At 45.3% G+C, this 11,915-nt stretch overlaps 1 protein-coding gene across 1 annotated transcript; it reads right to left on the reverse strand.

Moving 5' to 3' along the window:
* Positions 1-3,423: 3,423 nt before the first annotated feature.
* CBY3 (chibby family member 3) lies at positions 3,424-5,377 on the reverse strand. The gene is made up of 2 exons (XM_070374707.1): positions 5,328-5,377; positions 3,424-4,111 (listed from the first exon to the last, which is right to left on the reverse strand). Exons 1-2 carry the CDS (start codon positions 5,375-5,377, stop codon positions 3,424-3,426), a joined length of 738 nt encoding a protein of 245 aa, XP_070230808.1.
* Positions 5,378-11,915: the final 6,538 nt, after the last annotated feature.

An 11,915-nucleotide genomic window follows, 5' to 3' on the forward strand; every position in this document is an offset into this window, starting at 1 on the left:
TGAGAAGGAGCGACTGTGAGGTAGGAGAGAAATCAGAAGAGGGTAGTGCCCTAGAAGCCTAGGGAAGACAAGGAGTCCACTGTAAGAAATGCTGCTGACGGGCCTAGATGAGGAAGGAGAACTGGCCAGAGGCCTTACCAAGACTGGAGTCAGCGTTATCCCGACAAGAGTGGGCTGGGAAGCATTGGAGGTGGGATTCAAAGCTGAGGGGAACTAAGAGCAAAGAGGAAGGGGAGGAATTGAAGACAGTGAACGTAAACAACTTTGGGGAGTTTAGTAACAAGGAAAGCAGAGAAATGGGGCAGGAGCTGGAAGGTAATGTAGGATCAAGGAAGGACTTTTTTCCATGATGGAAGACCTCCCAGGATCTCTACTTCCATTTCCCTTCATCTTTCCTCTTGCTGTAGACAAATGTACAGCCTTTTCCACCTCTTTCCTCAAGCCCATAAAATATTTTTGCAAAGCTGTTCCCCAGAGTTCTGAGCTGTAGAAGAAAGGAAAGGAAAGTAGGTAAATAGTCTGCTTGCAATGTGGGAGACCTGGGTTTGATCCCTGGGTTGGGAAGATCCCCTGGAGAAGGGAAAGGCTACCCACTCCAGTATTCTGGCCTGGAGAATTTCATGGACTTGCAAAGAGTCAGACACAAGTGAGCTGTAGAAGAAGAAAGCCACAAAAAGTCCTTTGTTCCTACTTTCAGTTCTGTCACATTGCCTGGGGCAACGAGCTTGCTGCCTTAGTCAAGGGCTGAAACTTCAGAGCAGAAAGAACAAAGGCGGATCTCTCAAAATATCATCCTCCCCATTTGATCTGGGTCCTTTATCCACTTGGATGCCCTTCCCTAAACATAGGGCTCTCCGTCTGTTGCTGCTGTGTCAGGGCAGATACTTTTCTCTGTTCTAGAGAATCAACTATTTGTTTTCAAGTGCTCTGACCAAAGCAACATTCCTTCAGGCACTCTCAGATCACCTTCATGATTTTTCCTATTTCCCCATACTGAATAGTTTTTATCTCAGGTTTTAACGTACTTTTCTCCTTAAAAACAATTTATGGCAGTAAAATTCACACAAGTCACTAACGTACAATTCAGTGGCTTTTAGAATGTACAACATTTTAGAATGTGCCACATTTACAATGTTGTACAACCATTACACCTCGAAAATATTTTTCTTCAACTCAAAAGGAAAGCCTGCTCCTGTTAAGCAGCCACTTCCTCCTTCCCACTCCCCTCGCCCCACCAGCTATGCATTTGCCTCTTCTGGATATTTTATATAAACAAAATCATACATGTGGTCCTGTGTATCTGGCCTCTTCCACTTAGTTTCTCCATCAGTGCCTTATATTGTGTTTTCCCCCTCTTTGGGCATTGTTTTGACCCCCTTCTCATTTCCTTTTCTGCATATTTTTTATTTTCTAAGTTATTCTCAAAGAAAATCTTAAGTCACCACTACAACTATTCAAAATATTTTAACCCATGTTGATATAAAATATTAATGCTGGCTTAAAACTAAATATTAAAAAAAAACTAAGTTCATGGCATCTGGCCCCATTACTTTATGGCAAATAGAGAGGGAAAAGGTGGAAGTAGTAACAGATTTCCTTTTCTTGGGCTCTAAAATCACCACAGATGGTGACTGCAGCCATGAAATCAGAAGACATTTGCTTCTTGATAGGAAAGCTATGACAAACCTAGACAGTGTGTTGAAAAGCACAGACATTGCTGACAAAGTCCATATGATCAAGGCTATGGTCTTCCCAGTGTTCATGTAGGGTTGAATCAGAAAGAAGGCAGAGCGCTAAAGAATTGATGCCTTGGAACTATGGTGCTGGAGAAGATTCCTGAGAGTCCCTTGGACAGCATGGAGATAAAACCAGTCAATCTTAAGGGAAATCAACCCTGAATACGCTGGTAGGACTGATGCTGAAACTGAAGCTCCAGTATTTTGGTCATCTGATGTAAACAGCCCACTCATTGGAAAAGTCATTGATGCTGGGAAAGATTGAGGGCAGAAGGAAAAGAGGGCATCAGAAGATGAGATGGCTGGATGGCATCACTGATGCAATGGACATGAACTTGGGCAAACTTTAGGAGATAGTGAGGGACAGAGAGGCCTGGTGTGCTACAGTCCATGCAGTCACAAAGGGCTGGACACAACTGGGTGACTGAACAACTACATAAATACAGAATTATTAAAATACAAGAGTACTACTCAAAAGAAATATTTTTAAGCTTAATGTCTACTGACATGTTCTGTGTTGTTTGGGCCCCATTTTGTACAAAGTAATGGTTTAGTAACCCCTAGTCTTTCTCCTGAAAGCAAGTTAGGGTAAGGCAGGACACCCACTTCTCTCACAGATTTCACGTGGCTCTAGGGAAATGTTTTGGAATCTTACTGGACTTACTGGATGCTGACATCGCCTGTCTGTATTCCGGGGAAAGGTTGCAGATACCAAAGATCAGTGTCATCAGCTCCTTGTGCAGCCACATCACTCACAAGTACCACACACTCACAAAAGGCACCTGATATGATACCCTGGGCACCGAGAGGGGGCCCCCGTATTCGGAGAGAGAACACCCATCTGGAACGGATCTAGAAGCAGTTCAAAAATCGGACACCTATAGGAGGAAACGAGTGAAGCTGACCAGGTGACGACAGCCACAAGTCAGGCGATTGCTGTTGGGCAAAACCAAGGTCCGTGATGGCTAAATTTCCTGGGTTTTCGGGAGAACACAGAAAATCTGTATTTTTAATGCAAAATCTCCAGATTCGTATGTGTTGGCAACTCACGCAAAACTGTAAAAAAGTGAATTGAGCAAATCCTATGGCTGGCTCCAGAGAGCGCTTATTTGTACCTCCGACCAGTCATTTTAGAAAGAAGCCGGTAAAGTGTCTCACCAAAAGCCATACAGCCAGGATGGGGAGGCAGAGGCCAAAGTTTCAAGAGGCTTCTGTCTCAAAACAGTTTCCAGATCGTAAAATACACTCCTATCCTGAACTCGGGCTGAAACCCCTCCAGGGAGCGCCTCAAGGAGGGAAGGGCCAAGTGCAAGGTCCTTGACCCGCCCGCCCAACCGCACCCTCTGTGCCTGAGCCCGGGTTTCCCCGCCTCCCGGACTTTCTCCTCCGTCTCTTAGGCCAAGAAAGCCTTCGCTGTCACTGCTTTTCACCGCCTGCCATCCTCGCCCCCTAGACACTGCCTGTTGCCAGCCTGGCTCCCACTGCGCGTTCCCAGCGGGCTGCAAACATCTTCCTACACAGCCCTATCGCATTCTCCCGAGACCGGCTGTGGGTGAGTTCCCGGTCCACCACAAGCCGGAAGTGATCTTCCCTAAACGCACGCAGCGTGCGCAATGCCTGCCAGGTCCCGAGCGACGCGCCTGAGGTGATGACCGAGGTGCGCATGCGCCGCACGGGTTTTATTGCGTCACCGCGACTCCAGAGCCCGCGGCTCGAGCCTGGGCAGGCTGCCCGCGCCTTCGCGCTTGCGCATCTTCCTCTGCCAGGAGCACGGCGCGGCCCCTGGGCCTGCCTCGTGGTCGAGCTTCTTCTCCAGCAGGTGCATTCGGGCTGTGGTCTCCGTCAGCATGTCCATAAGCAGTTCCTGCTGCAGCTTCAGGTAGTTGTTCTCCTCCAGCAGCACTTGGCTCTTGACTCGTTGCACCTGTGCCTTCCAGCCCGCGATGGTTTGCGAGGGCAGCTGCGGCCGCGACCACACTGGCTGGCCTTCGGAGGTCCACCGTCCGCCGCGGAACACGAAGGCCTCGTCGTTGAGGCGCGTGCGGGGCGAGCCGTAGCTGAGGCCCAGCTCCGCCTGGCGCGTCTGGTGGTCCAACAGGTAGAAGGTGGACATGGAGGAGATGCGGCGCAGCGGCGGGCGTCGCGGTGAGAAGCGCCGCGAGCAGTGGTCGGTCCAGAACTGCCGCAGCTGCTCCCACAGACGGCTGGTGTAGCCCCAGCCCAGGCATCCAAAGGCCTCCAGGGCGAGGGCCGGCCGGGCCTTGTCAGGCGCACGGATGCCCGGAGCGTAGCCACGAGGACCCGGGTGACTCGGGCTGCGCCCTTGCTTCTCAAGCCCCGATGTCCAGAATGATAAAGGCGAGCCAGGGGCACTGCTGGGGAGCAAGAGTATGGGTGAGCAGCCTGCTCAGGCGAGCTGTTCCACCCCCTATTCCCTAAAACCACGAGGCCTGGTGGACAGGGCTCAGGCCTGCGACGGTGCTCAGGGCTAACAAGCTGCTGGCCACTGAGGAGTCCATCCCTGCCCACTCGCCTAGCAGCAGTCTTCCCGGAGACATCTCCAAAGACCACTTTCGGGTCTTGGGGCTAGATAGGCTGATTAAGCACCCCTGCTCTCTTGAGTGCTGAGTGGCTGCTGGAAGGGGTTAATAGGCCCTTAGGGAAGGAGGGAATGATAGCAGAGACAAGTAAAGAAGCACAGGAATTTTGACAGGTACGTTGGGGGTGGATAAGGGAGAGCCTCTAGGCAGAATGAAGGGCTGCCAGTGTTGTGCATGTGAGGAAGAGCTTGGGGTAGAAAGCTGGAAAGGGAGACCAGGGCGCTCTGTGAGGGTGCTGTACAGGCAGTCTCCAAAGTTTAGGCTTCCTTCTGTGGGTTAGAGGGCGCTACTGAAGGACTACAAAGGCAGTGCTAGGTCTACATTCTGAAAAGTATCTGGTGGACGTCTAGCATACCCAGCAGCGTTACTGCCCTTATCAGTCCCTCATTTTACAACTTTGAACTGACATCTGCTTTGTGCCAGGCTGTGGTTTGGGTAGAGGGTCCCAAGCATAGCCTATGCCTGCCCTCAAGATATTCCTGGTCCATCTGGGAAGCCTGATGTGTGTGTTTAGATCACAGTCCCTTGTAGTCAGTTCAGTGGAGGCATGTGCCATGGGCTAGGACCGATATATGCTTAGGACCTGAGCCAACAGTGGTTGTGCAGACTGGGCATGACTTTTATCCCAAGCAGACTACATGCTCAAGGAAACTAAAGTCCAGGTAACAGACATGTCCCATACGCCCTTTCCTCACTCCTATAAGTGCTGATTCTGTTATGTGAGAAAGAGGACTATGTTTTCTTTTAAATTCCTCTTTGCTCCATGGAGAGTGAAAAGAACCCTGGGGCAGGGTTCCCTCTGTTAGGTCTCCATTAATTCAACACACGCTTATTTTTCACACAAACCTGGGCAGTACTGTCCCCTTGATGTGGTTCAGGGACATGTCTCTGGAAGACCACATAGGGCCTTAGGATAGAGCCAGGCCCACCCTTGAGGTTGCATCTTTCCAGAGGACCCTTCCCCCATAAATCCTCACATGTCGTGCCTCACCTGGAGGATGTGTCGAAGATGCCAAGCTGCTGTCCTAGGCCTGGCCCCATCTCTGAACCACTCAGTTGCTTTTTACCAGCTATGACTCACAATGCCTCTAGGCCAGATCAGCTAAGCTATAAAACAGACCCCAGTGCACGCCCCTGTATTCATTCAGCACACAATTACTGAGGGCCTACTGTGTTCCAGGCGCTGTTCTTAGGGTGGGACAAAGATATTCCCTCATTATTCTTAGATGGGGAGAAGGTCATAAGCAGAACCTAAGAAAAGAATATGTTCCAGGGGGATGAGCAAAATAGTCCCTCATGAAGCTAACCAAGGGTGTCATGGGTCAGATTTCCCAGAAGCAGAGCCTGAGATGAGAATTTTTTTTTTTTTTTGAGATGAGAATTTTTTGAGGGATTTATTAGGGAAGTGATGAAAGCAGGACAGGGCAGGGAAAAAAGGTAAAGCTAAGCAAGAACGTGGCCTCAGGTGGAGACTAGCTCTATTCAGATCTCAGGGAACTGCACACAATTGTGCCACAGAGTTAGGGCTCCTTACTGCCAAGGAGCCAATCTTTTGTGCCCTTCTTCCCCCACCCACCTCTCATTTCAGTCAGTCATTCACAGGGGCAGCTGTGAGTTGTCAACCAACAGTTAAGGCACCTACAGGGTACGTGCACCTCCTGTAAAGGGATCTGTGGGATGTCAGCAGCATAAAAGAGGGAGGAAGCAAATAGATAATTGAAATAACTACATTAATAATTTCTGATTGTGATACATGCCATGAAGAAAAGAGAAATACAGGAAGTGCCTCTAGGACAAAATGAGGGATAGGAAGCAATTTAGAATTGGCACTCAGTGAAGGCACTTGATATTCATACCTAGACCTGAATGATGAGAAGGGGCTAGAGGTTCAAAGGAGCTAGGCTTATCTGAAGGACAAGTGCTGTGTTGAGCAGTGGAAGGAAATAATGTCAGCCCTGTTCTCCAAACATGCTCAGTCAATTGCCATCACCTCTATTTAACTTTGGGAGAAGGCAATGACACCCCACTCCAGTACTCTTGCCTGGAAAACCCCATGGACGGAGGAGCCTGGTAGGCTGCAGTCCACGGGGTTGCTAAGAGTCGGACACGACTAAGCGACTTCACTTTCACTTTTCACTTACATGCATTGGAGAGGGAAATGGCAACCCACTCCAGTGTTCTTGCCTGGAGAATCCCAGGGACGGGGGAGCCTGGTGGGCTGCCGTCTAAGGGGTCGCACAGAGTTGGACATGACTGAAGCGACTTAGCAGCAGCAGCAGCAGCTACTTAACTTTCCTTACCCCAGGGGTGTCCAGTGTCCTGATGGCTCTAGAAGGAGTCACCCAAGCTCCAGAGGAGCTCACAGTGTAGCAGAACCAAGTGGTATTGCCACCTCCCAGAAAACTTTTTTCTTGAACAGGTATGATTGACACAATAAACTACACATATTTATAATGTACTCTTTGATATGTTTGGATAATTTGATGTAAGAAATCATCACCAAAATCAAGATAATGAAGATATCCATTACTTTCAGAAGTCTCCTCTGCTCCCATGACTGTAGAGATTAGTTTGTATTTTGTAGAATTTTATATAAATAGAATTATTTAGTATGTACTTTATTTCTGCAGCATAATTATTTTAGGTTGAAATTCATTCATTCATTTTTTAGTGAGTAGTAATCCATTACTTGGAAATACCACAGTTTGTTTTTCCATCTACCTGTTGATGGAAGTTCGGGTTGTTGCCATCTGAGGGGCTATACAGCTGCTATAAATATCTGTATAACGTCTTTGTGTGGCCATATGCTTCAGTTTTTATTGAGTAAATACCTAGGAATAGGATGGCTAGGTAATATGAGGTGTATGTTTGCCTTTTCATGAAGTTACCAGTTTTCCCAAAATGGTTGTACCATATCCCCACCAGCTGTGAAAAAGTTTCTCTTCCTGTTCTTCCACATACTTGCCAACAGTTAGTATGGTAAGTCCTTTTAATTTTAGTTATTCTAGAGGGTGTGTCTAAATTGTGATTCTGATTTCTTTTCTCTATTGGCTGATAATGTTGAGTGTCTTTTCATGTGTTTATTTGTTACCCACCTTGCTGTTCATCAGTTACATGATGAACAATAAAGTTCAGGTCGGTGGCCTAGTCCTGTCCAACTCTGCGACCCCAAGGACTACAGCACGCCAGGCTTCCCTGTCCATCACCAACTTCCTGAGCTTGCTCAAAATCATGTCCATCGGGTTGGTGATGCCATCCAACCATCTCATGCTCTGTCATCCCCTTCTCCTCCCACCTTCAATCGTTCCCAGCATCAGGGTCTTCTCTAATGAGTCAGTTCTTCGCATCATGTGGCCAGTTTTGGAGCTTTAGCTTCAGTATCAGTCCTCCCAATGAATATTCAGGACTGATTTCCTTTATAATGGACTGGTTGGATCTCCTTGCAGTCCAAGGGACTCTCAAGAGTCTTCTGCACCACCACAGTTTAAAAGCATCAATTCTTTGGCGCTCATCTTTCTTTACAGTCCAACTCTCACATCCATACATGACTACTGGAAAAACCAAAGCTTTGACTAGACGGACCTTTGTTGGCAAAGTAATGTCTCTGCTTTTTAATATGTTGTCTAAGTTAGTCATAACTTTTCTTCCAAGGAGCAAGCATCTGTTAATTTCACCATCTGCAGTGGTTTTGGAGCCCAACAAAATAAAGTCTCTCACTGTTTGCTCTGTTTCTCCATCTATTGGCCATGAAGTGATGGGACCAGATGCCATGATCTTCGTTTTCTGAATGTTGAGCTTTAAGCCAACTATTTCACTCTCCTCTTTCACTTTCATCAAGAGGCTCTTTAGTTCTTCTTTGCTTTCTGCCATAAGGGTGGTGTCATCTGCATATCTGAGGTTATTGATATTTCCCCCTGCAGTCTTGATTCCAGCTTGTGCTTCATCCAGTCCAGCATTTCTCATGATGTACTCTGCATATAAGTTAAATAAGCAGGGTAACAGTATACAGCCCTGACATACTCCTTTCCCTATTTGGAACCAGTCTGTTGTTCCATGTCTGGTTCTAACTATTGCTTCTTGACCTGCATACAGATTTCAGGAGTCAGGTAAGGTGGTCTGGTATTCCCATCTCTTGAAGAATTTTCCACAGTTTGTTGTGATCCACACAGTCAAAGGCTTTGGCATAGTCAATAAAGCAGAAATAGATGTTTTTCTGGAACTCTCTTGCTTTTTTGACGATCCAGCGGATGTTGGCAATTTGATCTCTTGTTCCTCTGCCTTTTCTAAATCCAGCTTGAACATCTGGAAGTTCACAGTTCACGTACTATTGAAGCCTGGCTTGGAGAATTTTGAGCATTACTCTGCTAGCATGTGAGATGAGTACAATTGTGCAGTAGTTTGAACATTCTTTGGCATTGCCTCTCTTTGATATTGGAATGAAAACTGACATTTTCCAGTCCTGTGACCACTGTTGAGCTTTCCCAATTTGCTAGCATGTTGAGTGCAGTACTTTCACAGCACCATCATTTAGGATTTAAAATAGCTTAACTGGAATTCCATTATCTTCACTAGCATTGTTCGTAGTGATGCTTCTTAAGGACCACTTGACTTCGAATTCCGAACAATAAAGACATACCTGCAAATAGTGAGGGAAGGCTGCTGCTAAGTCACCTCAGTCATGTCTGACTCTGTGCAACCCCATAGACGGCAGCCCACCAGGTTCCCCCATCCCTGGGATTCTCCAAGCAAGAACACTGGAGTGGGTTGCCATTTCCTTCTCCAATGCATGAAAGTGGAAAGTGAAAGGGAAGTCACTCAGTCGTGTCCAACTCTTAGCGACCCCATGGACTGCAGCCTACCAGGCTCCTCCGTCCCTGGGATTTTCCAGGCAAGAGTACTGGAGTGGGGTGCCATTGCCTTCTCCAGAGGGAAGGCTAGTCTTTTATAAATGGTGCTGAGTCAACTTGTCATCCGTATGAAAAAACACTATCAACAAAAATTAACTGAAAATGGAACACAAAATGTAAAGTTAAATGGTGAAATGTCTAGCTTCACAAAGCATTCTTAAATATTACACAAAAAGAATGACTCTCAAAAGTAAAAATTGATAAACTGGACTTTGTTCTTATCTTGTTGCCCTTTTTTTTTAAACTGGATTGTTTCATTGAGTATAAGTTCTTTAATGCTGGAAAAAGTCTGTCAGATATGTTTTGCAGGTATTTTCTCTCAGTCTCTGACTTGCCTATTAAAGCAAAAGTTTTTAATTTGAATAAAGTCCAGTATATCAAGTTTTACTTTTGAGAGTCATGCTTTTCACGTAATATTTAAGAATGCTTTGCCATACTAGAAATTTCACTTTTTAACTTTACATTTTGTGTCCCATTTTCAGTTAATTTTTGTTGATAGTGTTTTTCATATGGATGACAAGTTGACTCAGCACCATTTATAGAAGATTAGCCTTCCCTCACTATTTGCTGTTATGTCTTTTTTGTCCATCATGTGACTGTGTATGTATGACTGTTTCTGGGCTGTGTGTGCTCTTCTATTGATCTTTCTATTCTTGTACCAATACCATATTTTCTTAATTATTGTTTACAGAAAATCTTTATTTGGGAATGTTAAATCTTCAAACTTTTTTTTAAAGATTGCTTTGGTTTTCTAGGTCCTTGGAATTTTCATATAATTTTAATTCCACATAATTGAATTTCTGTCCCAATTTTAGAATTAAAATGTCAGTTTCCACAAATAAATCCTTATGCTCACTGTTCAGAGTTCTCTCTTATCATCAGGATAAGCTTGAATCAGCCCTCAGAAGGTTGTCTAATAGACATGGAATCAGAGCCCAGGAATATTTTAGTCCAGCCAATCACATTTTCCCCTTCTCTTCCTCAGTCCCTCTTCTGCTCCTCCCTAGTTGTGTCTATGTTATTAAAGCTAATTTTCATTTATACTCATGACATTTCAGGAAGATCCTGAGTGGTCATCACGAATGGTATACAGCAACTTTCAATTTCCCTTATTCCCATGGTCTGCAAAAAAGGAAAAGCTGCAAAACCCAAAGAAGTCTTTTTTGATGGTCTGAACAGAAGAAGTTTAGAGGAGGAATAATTCCGACTTAACATGTTAACTCCTTTCACAAGCAGACCTTACGTTTGAGGAAATTTAATGAAAAATATAAATTTTTTTTTTTTTTTTGGCCACACAGTGCTACATGCAAGATCACAGTTCTCCAACCTGGGATCGAACCCATCCTTCCCCCCAAAAGTGGAAGTGTGGCGCCCCAACCACTGAACTGCAAGGGAAGTCCTGTAAACTGTAGAATTTAAGGATCCACAATCAATAAGAATGGTCCCTGGCTTCTTTGAGGGACTTGGTCTCCAAGTCACTGAAAAGACCAGACTTGGAGCATGTGAGGAAAGGAGTGAGGAAATCAGATCTTGACAGGCCTGAGTTTAAGGACATAAAGGTCATTCTGATGGCACAGAGAAAAGGAAGGAGGTCCTAAAAAAGAATTTTCTTGTCTTCACAGCTATTAATAGCTGTAAATATCAGTGGAGCCCTTCTCTTAGCAACCAAGAGTACTTATAAAGCCATGAAAGCAAAATCTTGTTCACCCTCATGATCATTTCAACCCAATTTCTAAGATAATCTGTTAGTAATATTTACCCTTCCCTGAAACAATGAAGGGTTGTTTGTGCTAATAGTAGCTTTTAAAAACATAAATATTTGCATTCATATTAAATCTGATAGAAACAGTAATTCAAGAGGAAAACATACAAAATACACATGCTTTCATTTTCCAATCAGTTGCCTGAAGTGACCTCTAAAAATGATACACTCTTTACTTGACCCAGAAAACCTCACAAAATCATGCAGATCAAGAGGTTCAGATCTTTGTGTTCACTTTAAGAACATTCATCAAACTGCCCAGGCCATTAAGGGTGTGCATATCCAAAAAGCCACCAAGTATCTGAAGGAGGTCACTTTCAAGAAGCAATGTATACCATTCCATCATTACAATGGTGGAGTTGGTAGGTGTGCACAGGCCAAACAGTGGGGCTGGACGCAGGGTCGGTGGCCCAAAAAGAGTGTGGAAGTTTTACTACACATGCTCAGAAATGCAGAGAGTAATGCTGAACTTGAGGGCTTAGATGTAGATTCTCTGGTCATTGAGCACATCCAGGTGAACAAAGCCCGCAGGACTTGCAGAGCTCATGGTCGGATCAACCCATACATGAGCTCTCCTTGCCACATGGAGGTGACCCTTACTGAAAAAGAACAGATTTTTTTCTAAACCAGAAGAGGAGATTGCACAGAACAAAAAGATATCCCAGAAGAAACTGAAGATACAAGTGCCAGGAATAAATGCCACAAAAAATTAATGCAAATAAAAGTAAAACCCCAAATACACATGCTTCACCTTGTACCTCCATTTTCTGCAAGGTTCCTTTTTAGAAAGAACAACATTAGCAGGAAAGAATGCCCATCCCCTATTTGGTTCACACTTCCCTTGGGCTTTTTCTTCTTTAGCTTCTCCTTCAGCCTTCCTCTTGGGCTTGGTGATTTCAGCAGGGCTGAG

The sequence above is a fragment of the Bos mutus genome, chromosome 7 (assembly GCF_027580195.1).
Source record: "Bos mutus isolate GX-2022 chromosome 7, NWIPB_WYAK_1.1, whole genome shotgun sequence".
Lineage (NCBI taxonomy): Eukaryota > Metazoa > Chordata > Mammalia > Artiodactyla > Bovidae > Bos > Bos mutus.